Source organism: Sitophilus oryzae, unplaced genomic scaffold, assembly GCF_002938485.1.
Source record: "Sitophilus oryzae breed Bouriz unplaced genomic scaffold, Soryzae_2.0 scaffold_1582_pilon_pilon, whole genome shotgun sequence".
NCBI classification, from domain to species: Eukaryota; Metazoa; Arthropoda; class Insecta; order Coleoptera; family Curculionidae; genus Sitophilus; species Sitophilus oryzae.
The window spans coordinates 2,463,955-2,486,848 of record NW_022146261.1 but is presented as its reverse complement, the minus strand read 5'-3'; the positions used below and the strand labels follow the sequence as shown (position 1 = coordinate 2,486,848).

Below are 22,894 nucleotides of genomic sequence, written 5' to 3'. Positions count from 1 at the left end.
GTTGATTTTAGTTAAACCAGTCTGGTTGTTTCTATTTATTGGACTTTCCCAGAACAGCTTCGCTGGTTTTATGAATCGCATCCCTTAATTGTGTCCAGCCTTGTTCAGCTTCCAATATTGAGATTGAAGTTATCGGTGGAAGTGATTCTTTGATGGCTTCCCGGAGGGCGTCGGCGGTATTGTTGTTCTCTAGACCCCGTACGTTCAATCTGGTCATGTTGTTTTGCTTTTTACAGTGTGGATGTTTGGATTTTAACTGGATTTTCATTTTTGAAATTAAAAGTCGGTGGTCAGTGCCGCATTCGGCATCTATCCTGGCTTTTGTGAGTCTAACATCTTTTAGATGCGTCCTTCGGACGATTACATGGTCCAATTGATGCCAGTGGGCTGATCTGGGATGTTTCCAGGTACCTTTAAACTTGTCCTTCAACATGAACCACGTATTGGTGATGCAAAGATTATACTCTGTGTATGTTGTTAATAAGCGTTCACCATTGCTATTTACGTTTCCCATACCATGTTTTCCCAATACGTCATGCCATATTTCCTGTTGTTTACCGACACGGGCGTTAAAGTCACCTAGCAAGATAATTCGTTCGTTCTTCGGAATTCGTTGGAGAGCATTTTGTAGAGTTTGGTAAAATTTATCCTTATCCTCAATTTTAGCGTCTAGGGTGGGAGCGTAGGCACTAATGATGTTGACGTAAGTTTTGTCTGATATGGGATACCTTAGGGTCATAAGGCGTTCGGAGACACCAATAGGTACTTCTGTTAATTTGGTTGCAATTTCGTTCTTGATTGCAATGCCTACGCCATGAATTCTCCTGTGTGTTGCGGGGTGACCCTTCCAAAAGAAGGTGTAATGCTCCTCAGTGAGACTACCCTCATCCGCAAAGCGGGTTTCGCTAAGAGCGGCAACATCTATATTTAGCCGGTGGAGTTCCTGTGAGACCAGTGCTGTTCTTCTCTCGGTCGATTGGAGTTTGTCCTGTCCAGTAGAGTGCGGACGTTCCACGCCGCAAACGTGAAACATTGATGTTTTTTGTTTCTCCGATGATACGCTCGAGTAGGCACCCCCTCCCGGAGATCCGATTGAGGGGGTATTTTACCTCCGGATGATGATTTTGTCCCACTCGAATGTTCCATCATTGATGTGTGTAAGCTGCGTGAAAAAGTTTAACTGTGACGGTTACGCTGCCGCACAGTTTTGGCTGCAAATGTAGCACGGGATGGCTATGGCACAGTGAGGACCGCGACGAAAGTTCCCTTGTGCTACGTTCTCGGCCGGCTAGGAGCAGTTCACTACTCCTCTTCCCCAGAAAGATGGTAGGTCTGAGGGTTGTAAGGTAAAGGTTATAGCGCCTATACTCGGACGTCAGAGCCTCCTTTGTGTAAACAGGGTGCACCACGTGAAGGTGAGGTTGACTTTTGGGTAAGCTAGGCTATATGTATCGCTTCAGTACCCCTTGCACCCCAATACCCCTTGCATACCCTACATACAAATACGCTTACAACCAAATTTGGTCGCGATATTAACTTTTAACATTTCTTACGTCAAAACTAACCGTCACCGTGATACATTTCGTTGCACGGTCAAGTTGGCCTTGGTCCAATCTATCGACATACCAAATTTCATTTAAATCGGACGATTTTTTTATTTGATTCGTGGGTAGTACACGAAACGCCAATGAAGGTGCTAATCTTAACAATATGCACTACTGGTCCAAATCTACCTTTAATGCAGCCGCCGTCCATTCTTAGTTGGCTACCGGCACATATGGAAACTGGTAGGGATTTATAAAAAAGCAAAGTAATATTAGGCCAATCAAATTAGAGGGTTCACTTGAAAAAAAGTGTTGGAAAGCTAATTATGGTCTTGATTTGTTCAGTTGACATGAAAGATAAATATCCTAGTTTTGCACGGTTGCTCGACCGCCGCTCGACTCAGGAGGACCAAAAGATGGTAAAATTCTTGGACTTTTTTCAGATTTTTGCCTATAATTCCGAAACGTTGCATTCTAGCCAATATTTCACTATCATAAAAATTGAAGACCATTAAATTCTGCATATAATGAGTTCGTTCAATTCGGTCAAATGGTGGTATGGCAAAAATCGAAAGATGAAGAATGGTGATATTTACCTATTTTGCTGATAAACGCATTAAAGTGACATTCAAACTTTCGTCACACGGAAAAAATCATTCTAAATAATAAGCCACAGAAGAAAAATTACAGAGCATCAAATTACGTCAAGTAAGTATTTTACATCAAGTAATACATGCCAAGAAAATACAAATTTTCGCGTTCCGTCGTCCAACAATTCTGCGTAGAATGAGTTCGTTCATTCGGTTCAGTAGTATAGCTTATAGTAGTGAGTAACATAATAGATGCTTAAAAATAGTTATTTTTACCAGTTTTTCCACTTCAAAAGAGCATTTCTTATCCAACGACCGTAATAAGAAACGTCAAATTAGCATGCTCCGTAAAAAGCTAGGTGATGAAGGATTTATTGTAAAAGTAGCATAGGAAGATGGTAATAGACTCATTGTTACGACTACAATTGACTTATCCATTGTTATCCATCAGTAATAATTGTTGGACACAAACACAGATCTGTTGGTCCTACTCACAGAATTAGTACCTGCCACCACAAAGATTGAACTAATGAAGCTTGGGAGGGGTGCGAAGGAAAATAATTTGTACTCTCCCAGACACTTCAAATACCCGGAGAGTTTAAATCAAAAATTCTGTTCCTACATGCTTTCAGTGAATATCATTCCACGTCATCATTGTATCAGCAGGGGAAAATTAAGTTTGTCAAAACTTTGGACAGGAACATCGACTTACAAGATGCTGCGTTCATCTTCAAAAATAATAAGGCTTGTGCTGATGAGATAGATGCTGCTGGGATAAAATACCTTGTAGCCATTTATGGTGAGCCTTGAAAACATACCTTATTACACGATATAAGATACGATATATTCGCCAAAGTTACTACTTTGGTTTGGGATAAGGGTTACTATCTTCGTCAAGACAAGCATGAAGATAGCAACCCTTATCCCCTTCCCCAGTGGGGATGGAAATAACAAAATACGGCTTGCAAATTTTAGTAACTGTAAACTGTATAAATAAATTTAGTATACAATAATTTTAATGTTAATTAAATGTACATGTGTATTAGTTTAATTAAGAATACCACTTTTTAAGTAATTTTATGGAGAGTTGGACGAAACGCGAAAATTTTCAATTACCTCAGCATATATTAGTTGATGTAAAATGCTAATTTGATGCTCTGCAACTTTCACTGTAATACTAAACGAACATTTGAATATCACTTTAATGCATTTATCAGCAAAATAGGTAAATATCACCATTCTTCATCTTTCTATTTCTGCCATTCTACTGGACCGAATTGAAGGAATTGATACTCATTATATGTAGAATTTAATGGTCTTCAATTTTTATAATAATGAAATATTGGCTAGAATGCAACGTTTCGGAATTATAGGCAAAAATCTGAAAAAAGTCCAAGAATTTTACCATCTTTTGGTACTCCTACGTCGAGCGGCGGTCGAGCAACCGTGCAAAACTAGGTTACTTATCTTTCATGTCAACTGAACAAATTAAAATCATAATTAGCTTTCCAACACTTTTTTGCAAGTGACCCCTATAATAGATCTTATTTGACTGGCCTATATCATTTAACTCTACTTTTTATACCTATAGACCAGCCGTGTATAATTTGTTTAATTTATTGTTTCTTGTTGATTTGTTTATTTATAAGTGCAATTCCAGTAACTAAAAATTTACTATTTCATTTAATTGATCTGGAATTTCTATCTTAATCAAAAAATTATAATTCACGATTCATTACAATTTATAATAGATACTTGTTTTAATATCATGAACTATTAATTTACATTTTTTATTTAATATTTTAGGTAAAAGGTTCAGACAAAGAGTGTCTTACTTAGTACATATGAGAATTCACACAGGAGTTATGCCATACAAATGTACGGCGTGTAATAAAAGTTTCAGATATAAGGTTAGCCAAAAATCTCACAAATGTCCTATAAATCCACCGGGAGCTGTTATTCGAGTAACAGATACTGATATAACTAGCATTGCTACTTTATTATCTCAGAAAATACCAAAGGAAACTCTGGAACGGACACAAAATGAAGACTGCAAATTGACAGATACACTTTCTAAAACTAATAATTCACCAAAGTGTATCCTGTCAGTAGACTACGATACCGGAAATATAAATTTTATTCCTGCAGTTATCGAGGACAATAATTCAATTAATAAAGGTTTAGATTATGCTAAATGTAGTAAACTGGATCGAAACATTAACGATAGACAACAAAACAATACAGAAAATGGTGAGTTGAAATGGTCAGAAAACTTTCCACTGTAGGTTATTAATTGAGCGTCCGGATTGCACAACGACCTTAGCGCGTGGCGATGGCGGCGGGCAGCCGAGTAGGCAAGCGAGACAGCGACGCGACGCGACGCTCTGCTGCGCGCCGATTTAACAAAATAAATAATTTTAAAACTGCCGTCATTTCGTTAATAATTATCGTATCGTGCTGATTTTTGCATAAAAATACTCATGAGTCTTTAGCGCTTCCGACAATTTTCAATTTTTTTCAATTTCAAAAGTACTTTATTGTTTAAAAAATATACAAATTTTTGTTAACAAAGCATAAATATTCCTAAATCTAAACCTAAAATAAAAAAAAAATGTGTAAATATAAGATAGAAATACATCCATTTAAACAACAAAGAGTATTCAGAAAAATAGGTGTAAACAATTAAGTAAAATAACATATACAATATACAGAATAAAGAGAAAATTAACAATAACGCTAAAAAGAATAAGTCAGACTAACAAGCAATTCTAGACTCTAAACACTAATATCAAGGGAGCCCCGGTAGAATTCGTCAACGCTGTAAAATGGCCCTATTTAAAAGTTCCCTTTTCAGTAGTCTCCGGAAGGTTTTTATGGAATTAACCAATCTTAAAGCAACCGGCAGATGATTAAAGATCTTTCGACCCTCATATATTATAGATCTTTTGACCAATGTGCTATTTGGAAGTGGTAAGGGCAGATTCAGGGTTTGGCGGGTAACAATATTGGGTATAGGACCCTGTAGTCTGATACGATTTTTAAAAATAAGGGATGATGTTTCCAGAATAAAAAGACATGGTAGTGTAAGAATTTTTTGAGCTTTGAAGTGTTGTCTACAGGATTCGTTAAGTGGTACATTTACAATAAATCGTACGGCCTTTTTTTGTAAAATAAAAAGAATGTTTAGTAGACCCTGATTAGCCACACCCCAGAATGGTATTCCATACCGTAGGTGAGACTCAAACAAACTAAAATAGACCGTCCTTGCCACTTGTGAACCTAGTTCTTCCTTAATTGCCCTAACAGCAAAGCATCCAGAAGACAACTTGCCACTTAAGGCCAGAATATGGTCTTCAAATCGCAGATTTCTATCAATAATAATTCCTAGGAATCTAGTCGCAGGAATTCCTGCAAGCAAACCCCCCTCGAAATGTAGATTTGCGATGTCACACCTAAGCCCAACAACATGCGTCTTGGATAAATTTAAACAAAGGTGATTTGAGTTAAACCACTCTTTAATGAAGGATAAGTCCTTGCTTATGATTCCCTTAAGATGCTCAATGTCCTTGGCCTGCCATAGTATTGAAGTGTCATCTGCAAAGAGTGTGAAATGTCCAGAGATGTGCAGTTCTGTCAAATCGTTAATATACAATAAGAATAAAATAGGCCCCAAAACAGAGCCCTGTGGTACACCGCAACAGACACTTAACGGCGAGGATTTTTTTCCCGAGCACATGACACACTGATATCTACCCTCAAGATATGATCTAAACCAGGCAAGAGCACGTCCACGGAAACCATACTTCTCGAGCTTCAGTAAGAGAATTTCGTGATCCACGCAATCAAAAGCCTTGCATAGATCACAGAACACAGCAGCCATTACTCCCCCCTGAATCAGCCCAACATAGACTTCCTCAAGGAAACTGCAGACTGCTTATCAGTAATAATGTTAAGGGATTGTAGATAGTTACACATCCTATTTTTTACTAACTTTTCAATGACCTTGGACAGAGTGGGAAGTAAAGAAATCGGGCGAAAGTTAGAAGGCTCCTTAGTATCACCTCCCTTGAAGAGAGGTACCACCGTTGAAGATTTTAGGCAGGAAGGAAAAACCCCCTGCTGCCAGGATTCATTTATGCAGTTTGATAAGGCTTCTAAGGCTGTATCTGGTAGCTTTAACAGTACCTCAGCAGAGATGTCATCATCTCCACTGGATTTCTTATTTTTTATTTCAGCAATAACTTTTTTTATCTCGAACTTATCTGTATTATAAAAACAAAATGAATTTTGATAATTAAAATTACTTAGGTAAGACAGAGGGTTAGACTTAGAGGATAAATTCTTGGTCAGGTCACCAGCCATGTTGCAGTAAAACTGATTAAGGTGATCAGGGTCTATCTCAGACCTGACACTAGGTGATTTTTTGCGAAAGTCATTAATTATAGACCAACATTCTTTTTGTTTGTTTTTGGCCTTGTTAAGTCTATTTTTATAGTACATATTTTTAGCAGCCTTGATAAGTTTTCTATACAGACTACGATACTTATTAACAAAGGATATAAATTTAGGGTCATTACTGTATTTTTTAGATAGTTTAAAGATCGAAGGTTAGTAGCTGAAATCCTCAGACCTTTAGTAAGCCAACGATAGCATTCATTTTTTTTTCTTAATCAAGCGCACGGGAAAAGCCCGGTTAAATATAAGGGACAACATTTTGTGAAAACTGCCAATTGGGTCAGACAGGTCTAGGCCTTGCCAATCCGCGCTTATACATAAGGAGTAAAACATGTCAAAACTGGCTGTGTTGAAAATTCTACCAGGACTACGCCCAGAAGATTGTCCAACGGCCTCCGGGATCTCAATAATACAACTAACCGCCTCGTGATCAGAGATACCTGCATTTATAACTGAGCAGTCAACATTTTCAGAATTAGAGCATACATAGTCAATTAAAGAAGAAGACTTATCTGTGATCCGAGTTGGAATGTCAATGTGCAAATTTAAACCATAAGACAAAATTAAATTGTTCAGCTGGCAAGTAAGCACAGAACTCCTGTCTAAATAGTTAATATTAAAATCCCCAGTCAAAATCATATTTGAAGAAGAGGGAACATCTGATAAAATTAAGTCGAGTCACTTGAGAAACTCTATGGCTGAGCTTGATGGTGAACGATATATGCAAATTATATATAAATTAATTACGCTTAGAAACACATTGAAAATTCAAATGTTTTCTCTTCCAACAATTAGTCGTACTTATTTACCGCTATAAAACAATTAGTGGTTTCAGAATATTTTTTAATAAGAATAAGACTACCACCATGGAGAAAATTTTCTCGGCAAAAGATACAAAGTGGTTGGTAACCAGGTACAAAAAAACATTCACTTGGCTTGAGCCAATGCTCGGTAATACAGACTATATCCGGGGACCCTATACTATTTAAAAAAATGTACAAAATATCGCATTTATTTCTCAAAGATTGAATATTTAATAAGAGCAATGATATTTTATCGTTAAAAGTATATTCATGTTTATTATTATTAAGAGTACTGGCCTCTGGAGGAGTAATTATAAAAAAATATTATCTGACACAGTATTATTAGAAACATCAAGCAAGATAGGGTTAGAAGGGTTATCCCCAACATTCTTTACAGTTTGTACCTCCGTTGGAGACTCTTTACAATATTTCTCCCTAATGTGGGTAAATAATAATTCTGCTAGACCAAAACCAAAATTATGCGCGTGATTAGTTTCTAAAATATGGTTTAAATCTATATTAACGCTATGAAACATTTTAAAAAGTGACAAATTGCTTTTATATATAATATTGGAGTTAAGGCCAAAATAAGGGGCTGGTCATAACTAAAGTATTAGTATTTTTACACTGGAGAACAAAACTATTTAATATGACAGACGGACAACATACACCATTTAAACATAAAACAACCAAGTCCTTACTTGTAAAGTCATGCACCATAGAATCAGCAGATTCCACGAGCCCGAAACTTGAACATCCTGGTTTCAGGAAGAATTGTACTTTGTAAGTATCATCTAGTTTTAAACGTAAGTTCCTTTGGAAATTATGATTTCTATAGCCAGAAATAATAAGAAGGGTTGGACGATTGTCATCATTTCCCGAGATTCGCAGTCTCAAAAGCCGCTCCTCTGTTGGCCTGTTAGAGATATGCGGACTTTCTAACAAATAGTGTTTCTTTTCAGCCTCAAGAACTCTTATAGAACTTATCATTTCTCTGTTCATGGTAGTCAATTCCTCCACTTGTTTTTTAAACGAATCCAAATTCAATACATGTTCATTGTTTTCATTTTCAATTGAATTAATGTTAATTAAAAGACCATTATTTATAGAAGTTAATTCCTTCAATTTTGCGCCTAGTTCAGTTTTGTCACTTTCCAAAAATGTCATTTTCACCAAAAATTCCTGCTCCTTTGTTCTAAGGTGGGATATTTCAGTATTAAGTTCTTCATTGCGTTTGTTAAGTTGATCTATGGAAGCAGAAAACTTTTTTTCGGCTTCTGTAACTTCATCTTCAAAGACCAAGCTATTTCTACGCAAACGCTCAATATGCCTATTTTTGTCGTTTAGCTCAGCGAGAAGATTTGCAACTTTAGAATCAAAGGCCTTCTTCATATTTTCATCCTCGTTATAATTAGATTGACAAATGCTTGAACACAAAATTTTGTAACCGCCCAATTTCAAGCATTCAGCAAGTCTATCTGAGCAGCTTGGGTGAAAAACTGAATAGCAGTAAATGCAAATATAATTTAAAAACTCCCTATGTCTGCAACACTTAAAATCTCGGTTCATTTTGCTTGTCTAAAAATGATAGAATTAAAACGAAGTTTGGAACGTAGCTGCCGCATAAAAATGCAAACAAACAACTAGCGCGATAAGATCGCAGGAGCACTGTGTCTAATTTTCCACAAAATACAACGGAATTTGCAAAATAAAAACTAAAATTTGACACTAAACGTATAAACCAACATTATACCACACTTTTAAACATTAATTTTAACTTTAAAACAACGGAATTACGCGAATATCTGAGGAGCACATTTTAAGGATACTACTACGACTGCGTGCTCGAATCAACATAATTACAAGCCTAAATAACTGGATTATTTTTTATATTTTCGATTTGTTTACATTGCCCGAGCATATTATAACTTTGAGATAAAAATCTCTGTTATAAATTTTAAAACTGACAGATATGAATACTATCATTTAATTAGTTATACATTTAGTTACAACATATTCAAAATTTAGGTCTATCGGTTTATGCTAGCAGTTAATAACGAGTATAAATTAAAAAAATGGTCAGTACAACGCTCGCCGTTTTTATCGCACGTTCAGCTTTGAGTTTAGTTTTAGCGCTATTTTTACAGAAAATAAATTCTGAACTTTGATCAAATGACAAGAACATTATCATTTCCAATATCTCCTGGTTATAATGTAGTTCTTTTTTCAAAATATTGCATTGTTTTAGCTTAAAAAACTTCAATTATCCGGCTTTTCTTGCGAGAGCTACCGGAGTAACGCAGCTCCGTAAAGAGATGGCTATGTACGGCAATCGGCAATCATAGCCACAATAGACTGTAATTTTATCTCGTCACGAGATTTTTTGGAAATATTGCACTTCCATTTATCCGAATTTCTACTAACTTTTGACCTTTCTTTTCGGTCGCATTTCCCTCTAGTTAATAATAAATAATTTATAAAAACGCACAAATACTACTGGTAGTAAACAAGTTGTGGCAAAAATTTTCTATACTACGTGTAAACAAAAGACTATCCCAAATACTGTCTTTCGATTGACGTATATCGCCATCTCTTTATTAACGCAGCTCCGGTAGCTCTCGCAAAAAAGCCGCATAACTCAAATTCTTTTAAGCTAAAACAATGCAATATTTTGAAAAAAGAACTACATTATGACCAGGAGATATCGGCAACGATAATGTTCTTGTCATTTGATCAAAGTTCAGAATTTATTTTCTGTAAAAAAATAGCGCTAAAACTAAAACCAAAACTGAACGTGCGCTAAAAACGGCGAGCGTTGTACTGACCATTTTTTTATTTATACTCGTTATTACTGCTAGCAAAAACCGATAGACCTAAATTTTGAATATGTTGTAACTAAATGTATAACTAATTAATTGATAGTATTCATATCTGTCAGTTTTAAAATTTATAGATTTTTATCTCAAAGTTATAATATGCTCGGGCACTGTAAACAAATCAAAAATCTAAAAAATAATCCAGTTATTTAGGCTTGTCGGAAGCGCTAAAGACTCATGAGTATTTCTATGCAAATATCAACACGATACGATAATTATTAACGAAATGACGGCAGGTTTAAAATTATTTATTTTGTTAAATCGGCGCGCAACAACGCGTACTGCCTACTAGGCTGCCTGCAGCCACGCGCTAAGGTCGTTGTGCAATCGGGACGCTCAATTGTACAGGGTGAGTAATATCGTAGTATATAAGTAGTATAGAGTAAAGTCCATTATCTCATTTGTTTCGAGGTTTACAAAAAAATGTTATAGGGAAGGTTAAGATACACATTTTAAAATTATTGTGAGGTATACAGGGTGCTTCAAAAAAGTGTGGCGGGTATAACATATATTTTTTTAAATGCAACACCCTATTTTTTCTTTTATTTTTAGATTCTGCGTAAAATTCCATAACTTTTTTATATATAATGTTATATACCTAAAATCTCGCCTAAAATTAATAGTTTTTGTAATATTTAAATTTGTTTAAACAAATGGTAAATTGCAGTGTGATAAAAAATTGTCAGTGGTACCATTGTTTCTGAAGTTGCAATACCAAAATTTGGTATGAGAGTTTTATAAAGATGAAAAAAGGATATATGTAAAGATATTTTAGTTAAATGCTACAGGGTGTTCAAAATATATTTATGAATTTCAACTACTTAAAATTAAAAAATCTCAAATTTTTCAAATGGTACACCCTATATATTTTCATTTTTTCTGATAGATTTTGCAAAGCTCTTCAACTTTTATTAAGTATGTCATATACCTATTTTTAATAGTTTGCGATTTATTCCAATTTTTTCTTTTTTACACTAATTTTTAATACAATTACGCTATAACATCATAGTTGCCGTGACAAAACGAAAGTATTTACTACTTATCTTTAACAAGTAGTTTAATAATTAATTGCAATAATTGTTATTATTAGTTAAAATTAATTAAATTTACTCAAATCAACTAAAATCGTAATCGTGAATTTCTTGGTGTATTTTCTATATTATGAAAGATAACACTTGGATTTTCCGTCGGGCTAATAGCCACAGATTAGGGTAATACTAACTAGATTTGGTTTGGAATTTTTTTCGACATACAGTCATACAGTGAAGTTTTTTTCTCGTAGTAATTCTGGTTTATAATTCATTTCATAAAGCCAATATTACAGCTGCGAAACCGTCCCATTACACACTGAAAATAATATAATATAATATGAGAATGTTTTCTAGATAATCTACATCTATTCTTATAGTACTTAGCAAAGTACTATGTAATATATAGTACTGAGCCAAAATATATGTTTATCTTGGCTTGTTCGTGTATATCAGTCACATTGACTAATTCATTTTCAGGAAAATCTGTAAAACTATTATCTTTACCTCTACCATTTATACTTATTACACCAAAGTAAACTAAAATTCACGTTTTGTTCTTAACTTGCTTAACAGACATATGAAATTTTGATCATTATTCTTTTTTGTCATGGCAACTATGATGTTATAGCGTACCTAATTGTATTAAAGATATGGTAAAAATAGAAAAAATTGGAATAAATCGCAAACTATTAAAAATAGGTATATGACATCTTTAATAAAAGTTGAAGAGCTTTGCAAAATCTATCAGAAAAAATGAAAATATATAGGGTGTACCATTTAAAAAATCTGAGATTTTTAATTTTAAGTAGTTGAAATTTATAAGTATATTTTGAACACCCTGTAGCATTTAACTAAAATATCTTTACATATATCTTTTTTTTTCATCTTTATAAAACTCTCATACCAAATTTTGGTATTCCAACTTCAGAAACAATGGTACCACTGACAATTTTTTATCATACTGCAATTTGACATTTGTTTAAACGAATTTAAATATTACAAAAATTATTAATTTTAAGTATATAACTATATATAAAAAAATTATGAAATTTTAGACAGAATCTAAAAATAAAATAAAAAATAGGGTGTTGCATTTAAAAAAACATATGTTATATCCACCACACTTTTTTGAAGCACCCTGTATACTCTATAATAATTTTAATATGTGTATCCTAACCTTCCCTATAACTTTTATATTTAACATTTTTTTGTAAACCTCGAAACAAATGAGATAATGGACTTTACTCTATCGTTGACTCACCCTGTACATACATCCTCACTGTTCACGAAATATCGCAAGTGGCATTTTGGGACACAATTTAGGTAATGTTTCTAATAATCGTGTCTGCTTCTTGACACAAAATGTTAACGGTATGCCACAAGTAGGAAACATTTTCGAAACCTATACCGAGTGCGTCTCAAAAGTGGCCCACCTCTATAACTTTTTTATTTTTTCAGATAAAAAAACGATATTTGGTATGTTACCTTACAGGGTCCGGCAATAGTGCATCGGGTATCTGTAGCTCCTAGAATAAAAAACATCGTAATATTGAGTGCAAACCTAAAGTATGTACTAGGATCTATTTGAGGAAAATATTTTAACTTCTATAGGGTGGCTCAAAAAAGTGTAAGTGGATCGAGATGATTTTTTTTAAATGGAACACCCTGTATATTATTGCATTTTTTGCTTTCTTTCAGATCACTTTACATAATCCTAATACATGAGTAAATATATTTTGATAATTTCAGAGATATTAATGAATAAATAAAAATTATATATTTTAAAGTCTTTCTTAAAAAAATATTAATAATACAAGAACTGTCCTGAAATCAAAACTATATTAGATATTTACTTTAGATAGTCTGTACTTACCTTGCTATAGATATGGAAATCGTAAATCATACAGGATGTTCAAAATTCTACGCCAAACTTTCTAAAATATAAAATTATTTTTCTTCGTTTGTTTAAATGGAACACCCAGTATATTATTTTTTCAATAGATGGAGAATTAACAAATAAACATTTTTTTCTATTTAGAGTATTTCAAAATTTTTAACGGTTTCGCAGATATTCCCGGTTTTATATTCCATATGGCATTTTGCACAGTATTGATTTTTCTCTTGTATTTTACCATTGAAAGCGCCATATGAAATAATACTGCGTGTATCCGCAAAACTATTAAAAATTTTGTAATACTTTAAATACAAAAAATGTTCATTTTTTAATTCTCAATCTAATAAAAAAATAAAATACAGGGTGTTCCATTTAAAAAAACGAAGAAAATTTATTTTATATTTTAGAAAGTTTGGCGTAGAATATTGAACATCCTGTATGATTTACGATTACCATATTTTATAGCAAAGTAAGAACAGACCATCTAAAGTAAATACCTAATATAGGTTTGATTTCAGAACAGTTCTTGTATTTTTAATAATTTTTTTAAGAAGGGCTGAAAAATATATTTTTTTAATTTATTTTTTATATCTCTGGAGCCATCCAAATAGATTTACTCATATCTTAGGATCATGTAAAGTGATCTGAAAGGAAGCCAAAAATGTAATAATATACAGGGTGTTCCATTTAAAATAAATCATCCAGATCCACTCACACTTTTTTGAGCCACCCTATAGAAGTTAAAATATTTTCCGGAAATACGTCCTGGTACATACGTTAGGTTTGCACTTAAACAAAATTCTAAATTTTTTTATTCTAGGAGCTACAGATGCGCGACGCACTATTGCCGAACCCTGTATAACATAAATTAGGATTGATTGACGTATTCAATTATTGTTTTTGATTTTTGATCACTTCCTGTTTCAGCGGAAATGACCACAACTTTTGATTTTTAAATAGCACCCTCGGTATTTTTCTACCTTATTGGATAGAATGACACTCTGAATATAATGACGATGATATCATTTGTCAACTTTTGACATTTTCGCATATGGTTTATTTGAAATTGTAACATGCAGTTCATAACGACAATTTGACTCGAAATACCAAGTGTGTAGTATCAAATTATTCGTAAAAAAATATTTTTCCAAATATGCTAATGAGCCACCCTTGTTCCATTTGAAAAAATTGAGATATGATTAAAAATACGATTTGGGCATCTTAGAACAGGGGCACACATTTGGGCACATTAGGATAAGACACGAAAACATTAGACGATCAAATTTATCTTTCCGAGGCTCATTAGTGTTTTTAATACAATCATGGCACTCTAGATTGAAATTTAAAATATAATATTTTTTTAAGCCAAAATGTAAAAAGTTGACATATGATATGTCATTTTCGATCGATCTACTATAAACAGTAGACATCGGCTATTAAAGCGATAAATATGTATGTTTTACGAGCCCTAACAACTATATGTTGGGACAAGGTCTTTTTTGCAATAAAAATAGTAATTTGTTAAAACGACTCAATTTATTTTGTTTATTATTCTAAATTCAAATATTACAATATGATCTAGACAATTTTACTATATTTTTATAACTTTGCAATCAAATCACTTTTGTCAAGAGCTTATTTTGCCAAAATTAAGCCAAATTTGTTGACAACTATATATTGGGACAGCACAACAAGAAATTTGTTTAATACGGAGTTACATCACCTTTCGCCTTAACAACTGCCTGAACTCTTAGTGGCATTGTATTTACCAAAGATTGGCACATTTGAGGAGAAAAATTATCCCAAATTTCCTGCAGTTTTGTCTGCAAATCAAAAATTGTTTGTTGAGGGTGGTTTCTCAAATATTGCTTCATTTTATGTCACACAGTTTCTATAACATTGAGGTCCGGACTACTTGCAGGATGGGATAGAGCTTTTATCTTATTATTACCGAACCAATTTTTAGTTGATTTTGCTGAACGGCACGATGCTCCATCTTGTTGGAAAATATAGTCTTCGTTTGGAAACAATTCTTGAGCACTAGGCAAAAGTGAGGTCCCAAGTATATGTTGATATTTTTGGGCGTTAACAGTGCCATCTATAAAATTTAATTTGCTCAAACCTCTTGCTGACATACAGCCCCAAACCATAACCCCTTAGGAAATTTAACAACCCTCTTTAAGCAATCTTTATGAAAGGCTTCTGCTTTATTTCGTATTATTCGTTTTCGATGATTTCCAACGCTAACATCAAATTTACACTCATCGCTAAATATGACCTTATTCCAATCATTTTGTGTCCACGATAATTTAGATTTTGCCCAATTGTAGCGATTTTTCTTTTGAATTTCTGTCAGTGGCGGTTTTTCTTTGGCCTAAATAAGAATTTGTATCAATAATCTTCAGGTAATTGATTATCCACACAAAATAAAGTTTACCTTGTAAAACCTCAGACCGCATTTATGGATATATTTTCGGCAACATTCTCTTGATATATTTAAACTAGTTACAGTATTCCATTTAACTGTTACTTCGCGGGTAGAGTACTTGCAAATTTTTACTAAATTTCGTAAATCTCTCTGAGATACAACTTTTGGCCTTCCCGAACTTTTACCTCTAACGTCTACATTAGCAGATTCGCCGTATTTTTTTATTATATTAAAGACCGTGGTTTTTGGAATACTTAAATCATTAGAAATTTTTCGAATTGTTTTTCCCGTACTGTATTGATGAATGATAATTTCGCGTAGTTTTTGATTTGTAGCTTTTCCACGGACCATAACTTTGAATTAAATTAACAAAATTGAAAATTAAAAAAATTAAAATTACTCACAGTAATTCTGACTACTCAAAGTATCGAGTCACTTACAAGCTGTCAATGCTGAAGTAAACAGTTTGCGACATTTGTGACGTTTATAGCAAAGCTGCCTATAATGATATTAATTATTTAAAAATACTTGTCCCAACATTTAGTTGTCAGCAAATTTGTCCTTTTAGGAACAAAATCCGCTACTGTAAATATAGATTGATTTACAAATTCATAGAAATATTGTCAAGTTGTTTAGAATATATGGCTATGTTTGTATTTAAAAAATTAAACATATATGTTTCAGTCATTTTGAAAAACCAGAGCAATAATTCCAAAATATGAACTTGTCCCAACATATAGTTGTTAGGGCTCATATACGAAACGGTCTGCTAGAAAATACGTACTCTTTACTAAAGTTTGATGTCTCTAAAAATAAAAAAAAATAGTTTTAATATGTGTTATTGTGCTTTGTCCAATTTAACAATTTTAATTCTGTAGGAATCTACGTTCAAGGTAAGACTTTTTATTTTGACATTTTATCTTTTTAATTTTAACTGACTGTTTTTTATGTACTTAAAGAGACTTGAAAAAGACATATACTGTCGAAACGTTGTCATAAAAATTAAATAATGAACAAAATTAATTGACCTAAAGCCAAGAATAACGACCCAACGACCTAAAGCCAAGAATAAAAAGAAAAAAATAAAGTAGAAATATACCGAGAATGTCATTTAAAAATCAAAAGTTGTAATCATTTCCGGTAAAACAGGAAGTGACCAAAACAATTGAATACGTCAATCAATCCTAATTTATGTCATATACTAATATACCAAATCTCGTTTTTTTATCTAAAAAAATAAAAAAGTTGTAGGGGTAAGCCACTTTTGAGACACCCGGTATATTCTATGGTATATTCCCGGTATATTCTATGGCATTATTACATGTGTGTTTCCAATGTGGTGGCACTACCCGTTTCCTGAAATGTTTCGATGCGGAATCAAAACTTTTAGAGGAAACGTTTCGAAACATTTTCTGCAATTTGTGTCCAAAATGTTCCCGTTTTCAGCAGCCACTGTTTTTAAATGTGAAGAAACAAAATACCAATCTAAAATAGTCTATGTATGTGTGCGGATTTCGAAATGAAAACAACCATCGACAATGTCTACCTCCGCCATAATTTTTTTGTCTTAAAATCTTTGTTTTTCGGTTTTCTCGCAAAAAAATCATTTGCATCGTTTAATTTAATATTGTACTTTTATATTTTTAATGCCCCTTCTATATATCATCATTTGTTGCTACAGAATATTTTTGTTTGAAATATAGATTTTTATTTGTATTTCTATATCAAGGTTCTGAAAATAAAAATATATAAATCAATGTAATTAGAACGCGTTCTTATCAGTTTAGAAGCTCAACAGCCGATGAAACATATATTTTTAGTTAAAAACGCTATCACTAGCGAATATGGCAGAATTTAAATTTATTATTTTTTAAAATTGACATGGAGTCGGACACAAATCATCGAGATTATTTCATATTGTGTCTAAAAAGAGAGAAACTCGTGTTTAAAAAATGAATCGACCACAGTAAATGGAAACCTTGTTTCCAAAAAGTTTCGATTTAGCGCTATCTGTGTAGAAATTTCGAACTACCCAAGCAGCATTTGGACGTCGGGACAACGTTGTGTCACGCGACCAAACGTCGTGGCGCAACGTCGGCACAACCTCGTGCCAACCCTAGTCTGCACTAGTTTGGAGAATAATTTTTCGGTTGAAACGACGTTGGATACCGACGTTGGCTAGAAGCCTAATTTAGTACAAACTGCAACGTTGTTTAAAATCCTAAACCCTCAGAAATACAAAACTAATATGGCGTCTAAGTCGCGTTTTATCCTAAATCTGGATAATTACAGTAAAAATATTTTTTATGATTTAGTTAGAGACATATGTCAGATGGCAGTGAAGGAAAACAAAACAAAAAGTATTAAGTGTGGAGGATGCTCCTTTGAAGATCATAATTATTTGCTTTTTCTTTAACCGACTCTATCCCTCGTTACCCAAGGCAAAAAAGTTAAAGGACTTTGTTTTCTTTTGCCTAATCTATTCAGCTTCTCCAAACAACTTTATTGAGAAATGTATTGTTTCTACTTTGAAAAATACTAATGGGCCTTAAAATTAAAAAAATTTTTAAAAATTTTCTTGAATTTTTTTAGTAAAATGAGAATAATAATTTATTCGCAGTCGAAAAAATTGTTTCCGCGTGTCTGGAAGGGTCCAAATATTTCAAGTTATTAATGTCTTTCAAAAAAGCAGGGCAAGCTATTTTAAGAACGAAACATTTTCTTATTTAATAACATGGCGGCTTTCACTTTGTTGTTTTGGAATTAAGATGGAGTAGTTCGAGTATATCGTCAATACTGGACTAATAAAGTCGCAGTTCGGCGCTTAACAGGGTGTATACAAGCCCCTGATCTGCCTAATTTAGTCATCCTAGAGTCTAGCTTGTGCCGCCCTCTATAATCTAAATAAACGAGGGAGTGGATAAACTATCAGTAATATATATCGATGTATATTTAAATTTAGTTTTATATGTACCTTTCTTATGTTGGACAGGTTCTCATGGCTCCTGTGATGCAAACATATGCTAGTCTCTCTGGACTTTGAACAGTACTGAACTGTCTGACTGAACAGAACAATGAAAATTTAAGATTTAAGGTTATGGTTCAATACAGTTGCAAAAAGGTAGTGACTCGACGTCCTACCAACGTAAGAATAAGGAAATATAAACAACGATTGGAATTAGTAAAAAAAATTTGCATAACGTTGGAATAGGTCCTAAAAGAATGAATCGATCAGTAAACTCTATTATTGTTCAACGTTGACTTAACTACGTTGTCAGATCACCTAGAAAGATCGAACTTCAGCAGAAAAAAGGTTACAAGACAACGTTTATTCGACGTCGCCAAACTTTGCTGTAGTACTAATCCAACGTCGACACAACCTATAAAACACCAAATTTATTTTTGCCAAGGTTGGGGAGCTAATTTTTTTGTAACTAAACAACGTTGTGTTTAGTAAACATGTGGTCGCAAGTCGTGAAAATGCTACTTGGGTAGTCACCTGTTAACAACGCCAATCATAACTTCTGCTCAAAATAATTAAAAACTAATATGGCGTCTAAGTCGCGTTTTATCCTAAATTTGGATAATTACAGTAAAAATATTATTTTTATGATTTAGTTAGAGACATATGTATAATACAATTAAAACATAAAAAATTTTCGGTCTTCTGTTAGGTGTGACGGGTAGTGTGGCTGTTATTACATTTATTCCGAAAACAAATCATCTCTGCAATGCGTATAATAAATAATTATAAAATCGCATAAGAAAAATATCTGTATTTCTACTCACCATTTGTCCTTCCTTCTGCTTTTTTAATTATAAACCCTAAACACTTGAAGAATGCTTAAATGCAAAAACAGCAGAACAAAATCCAAACAATAAAGTAAGGTTCTGTTCTCATATTTGACAAATATTTCCGCGTGTTTTTTAGGGTCAAACTTTTCAAGGCACAAATTCAAAAAGCAGGAAATCTGTAAGATGTGAGCCACATTTTCTTAAAAGTTTAACAATTGGCGGCACTAAGATCTTGAGTGTTACAGCTTAGATAGCGAAGTAGTTTTTTGTAAAATGTTTCGAAATAAAGTCGCAGTTCGGCCTTACAAAGGTAGTATGTATAAAAATGTGATTGCCTTGTTTCGCAGTGTTTCTCAGCAGAGAGCATGTGCCGCCTCTATAATCTAAATAAACGAGGGAGTGGATAAATTATCGGTAATATATATCTGATGTATATTTAAATTTTAGTTTTATATGTACCTTTCTTATGTCCCTTGTTTCGATTTTGTGTCTAAAAATGCGACTTGGGATATATCCGGTATTTTCATCAATAGATAGCAAATAAAAGTACGAAATTAATATTATCTTTTAAAATAACGCTAAACAAATAGTTATTCTCAATTTATCTAGCATATCGATAAATCTCCCTAATCTATTATTGTTTTTAGATTTATGTGAAGACCAGAGAGAAAATTATACGATAGTATCTCCAATCTTACCTCAAGTGGCATCGTTGTGTCTTAACAACTCACCAATTAGTGAACCCGAATCGGCTATCGAAGTCATTAGACAAAAATGCTTAGATGATTTATTCAACTGACAATTATTAAACATGTTATACCCCTAAAAATTTAAGGGGATTGTAAATGTTTGCTTAAATTCAAGCTTCAATAATTAAAAAAATATTGGTTGTGGCTCAATACCGAAAAGATCATTTCATAGCCTTCCAAACAAACTTGAAGGTATAAGCCTTAAAAGAAATTACTACAGTTATTGATTCTGAATCGCCCCCTTGTCTTCCTCATTTATACTAGAGATGAGCAAAACTGCGTTTCTCCAATCTCCAATCGCAATTGAAACTGCGATTGCGATTTTTAAATCGCTGCGAGTCTAACCTCAGATTGCGATTTTAATATTTAAATATTGTACTAGCTATATAATTGTCTGTGTATGTACCTATAACTTAACAATTAAAGAAGTTAATAAAAATCAGTTGTATAGTTATTAAGTTTTTTTTTTGACATCTGCAACACATCGTATGGGTAACACAAATTTTATAACATAGATAAACGAAACAAGTTTAGATTGGAAAGTGCCCATAAGGACAATGTAAACACTATTTGGCGCTAATCTAGCAACGGTCGCGACCCAAAACTTTTGAAAATTTCGGAGCGGTTCGGCTTTTTCCGGAATTATATCGCCAAATATTGTTTATTCAAAGTATTATTATTTTCGTTTCTTTTATAAATAAAAGACTGTGTGTTGCATACAAAAAACTTTATTTTTTATATAAGGACGCATATCGTATGAAATACCTAATCTATTATTGTTTTTAGATTTATGTGAAGACCAGAGAAAAATTATACGATAGTATCTCAATCTTACCTCAAGTGGCATCGTTGTGTCTTAACAACTCCAATTATTAAACATGTTATACCCCAAAATTTAAAGGGATTGTAAATGTTTGTTTAAATTCAAGCTTCAATAATTAATATTGAAACCGACGTTATGGCTCGATCCACGATGGTTTTGCAGTTCACAGTTCACAGCACAACTTTTAAGGTTTTAATGCACTTTTTCACAATTATCACCGGTTGGAGTAAATAAAACTTGAATTAAACTCACAAGATACTAATTATTACTTTGAAAATGGACGTTTATAAACACTTTTCGGAATTTCTTTAATGAGAGCGGTTTAGATTTTAAAAAGAATATTATGATTTTTGAAGATTCTGACTTTGACATTTAAATTATTTTTGTTTTTGTTTGCCGTTGTTCTTAGCGACCGCTATAGCAGCGCCAGATCGCGTATAACGGTCGCGACCCAAAATAATTTCGCGACCTAAAATTTTTACGGGCTTTCCAATCTAAACTTGTTGCATTTATCTATGTTTTATAATATGCTGCAACTGCTGCAAACTACACCAACCTTGTCGCCCAGGACACCATAAAATAATAAATACAAGAAGAAGTGTCAAGTCAATGTTAAATTATGGAAACAGCGTGGCTGCCTGGGTAACTAATTTTCAGATATGGCGGTTGGGACATTTGACATGACATAGACATGACAATTTCAATTTTATGAAATTTATTTCCGTTTCCGGTTTTTAATGGCGGGCTGTTCAGGAGGTTTAAATGAGGGTTAATATACTTTTTACTCTTTCTAGTAGTAAATAATACAACAAAATTACTCAAAAATATTTATTTGGAATTTAGAACAATGTAAATATGCAAATCAACACAATTAAAGAGCTATAAACCAATAAACTACTGTATCAATATTAAATATTTAAATAATATCAGAGATGCTGTGTTAAAGCGAATTAGTAAAGTAACAGTGCATTGACTTACAGAAACTTGAAGATAAATAAATGTTTTCACAGCTTCACGGATAAATAACTGGAAGCAGGAAAAAGGCAACCGGAACCCACACAAAACCTGGAATCAAAAAAAATATGTAAAAAATATAAATATAGGTACCTACATAAGACTTTTGTGAATTAAATCAAACAGGACTTGAATGAAAATAAAATGAATAAAAAATATGATACATATACATCTAATACCTCATTTGTATTTTAAAAATAATCTACATACATAGATTTATAGCATTATTGCTATGAAAATACATAATAGGTACCTATGTGATATGTAATTACGCATTTCTGTTCATCTTGTAGAAATTTAACGTAGGCTAATAATAGTTCAATAATCATAATTTACCTTGTATAACTTGCTTTCAATTGCTCAAAATCACCGATCAGTCTTTAAAGTAGAGATACGGAAAAATCCTTGAAAGAATATCCCAAGATCCTTGGGTTTAAAGCTAAAAAAATATAAAAACAGTTAATATATTACCTATTTTTACCTATAATATGGCCCATACCTGCTACACGCCGAAACGTCGATTTCATCATTTTCTTCATGTAATTAATATCATATATACTTTATTAAAGTGTTAACAAGGAACTTTATATCAAAAAACATCTTTGTACTTATAAATTTCAGCCGAAATATCAGAAACAAACTTCCAATCAAATCTAAACGGCAAAAATTAAAATGGCGCCCGACCTTGCCAGAGGCCTCGGAGCTGCCGCTGACTTACCACAGACAAAAGACAAAAGAACAGGACGCCGACGTGCATAAAAATGTTCCGTAGCAGAAATTGACAGAAATCATATAGAAATATTCAGATTTTTGTCTAGGACAGTCTAGAAGGCCATGCTTTCTGCCTGGGTAGAACCGCGCCACAACTGTTTCCAATTTTCCGGTTTACTGT

At 33.1% G+C, this 22,894-nt stretch overlaps 1 protein-coding gene across 2 annotated transcripts in view; it reads left to right on the top strand.

The window, feature by feature from the left end:
• Nucleotides 1-20,619, top strand: part of LOC115879611 (zinc finger protein 525) — a 37,046-nt gene extending 16,427 nt beyond the window's left edge. The window contains exons 6-7 of one of the 2 annotated variants that reach the window (XM_030896504.1): nt 3,941-4,384; nt 20,064-20,619. In XM_030896504.1, the coding sequence (XP_030752364.1) occupies nt 3,941-4,384; nt 20,064-20,215 (596 nt within the window). In that variant the 3' untranslated portion in view covers nt 20,216-20,619. The remainder of the gene's footprint in view (nt 1-3,940; nt 4,385-20,063) is intronic. The other variant, XM_030896505.1, reaches the window with a different exon arrangement.
• Nucleotides 20,620-22,894: the final 2,275 nt, after the last annotated feature.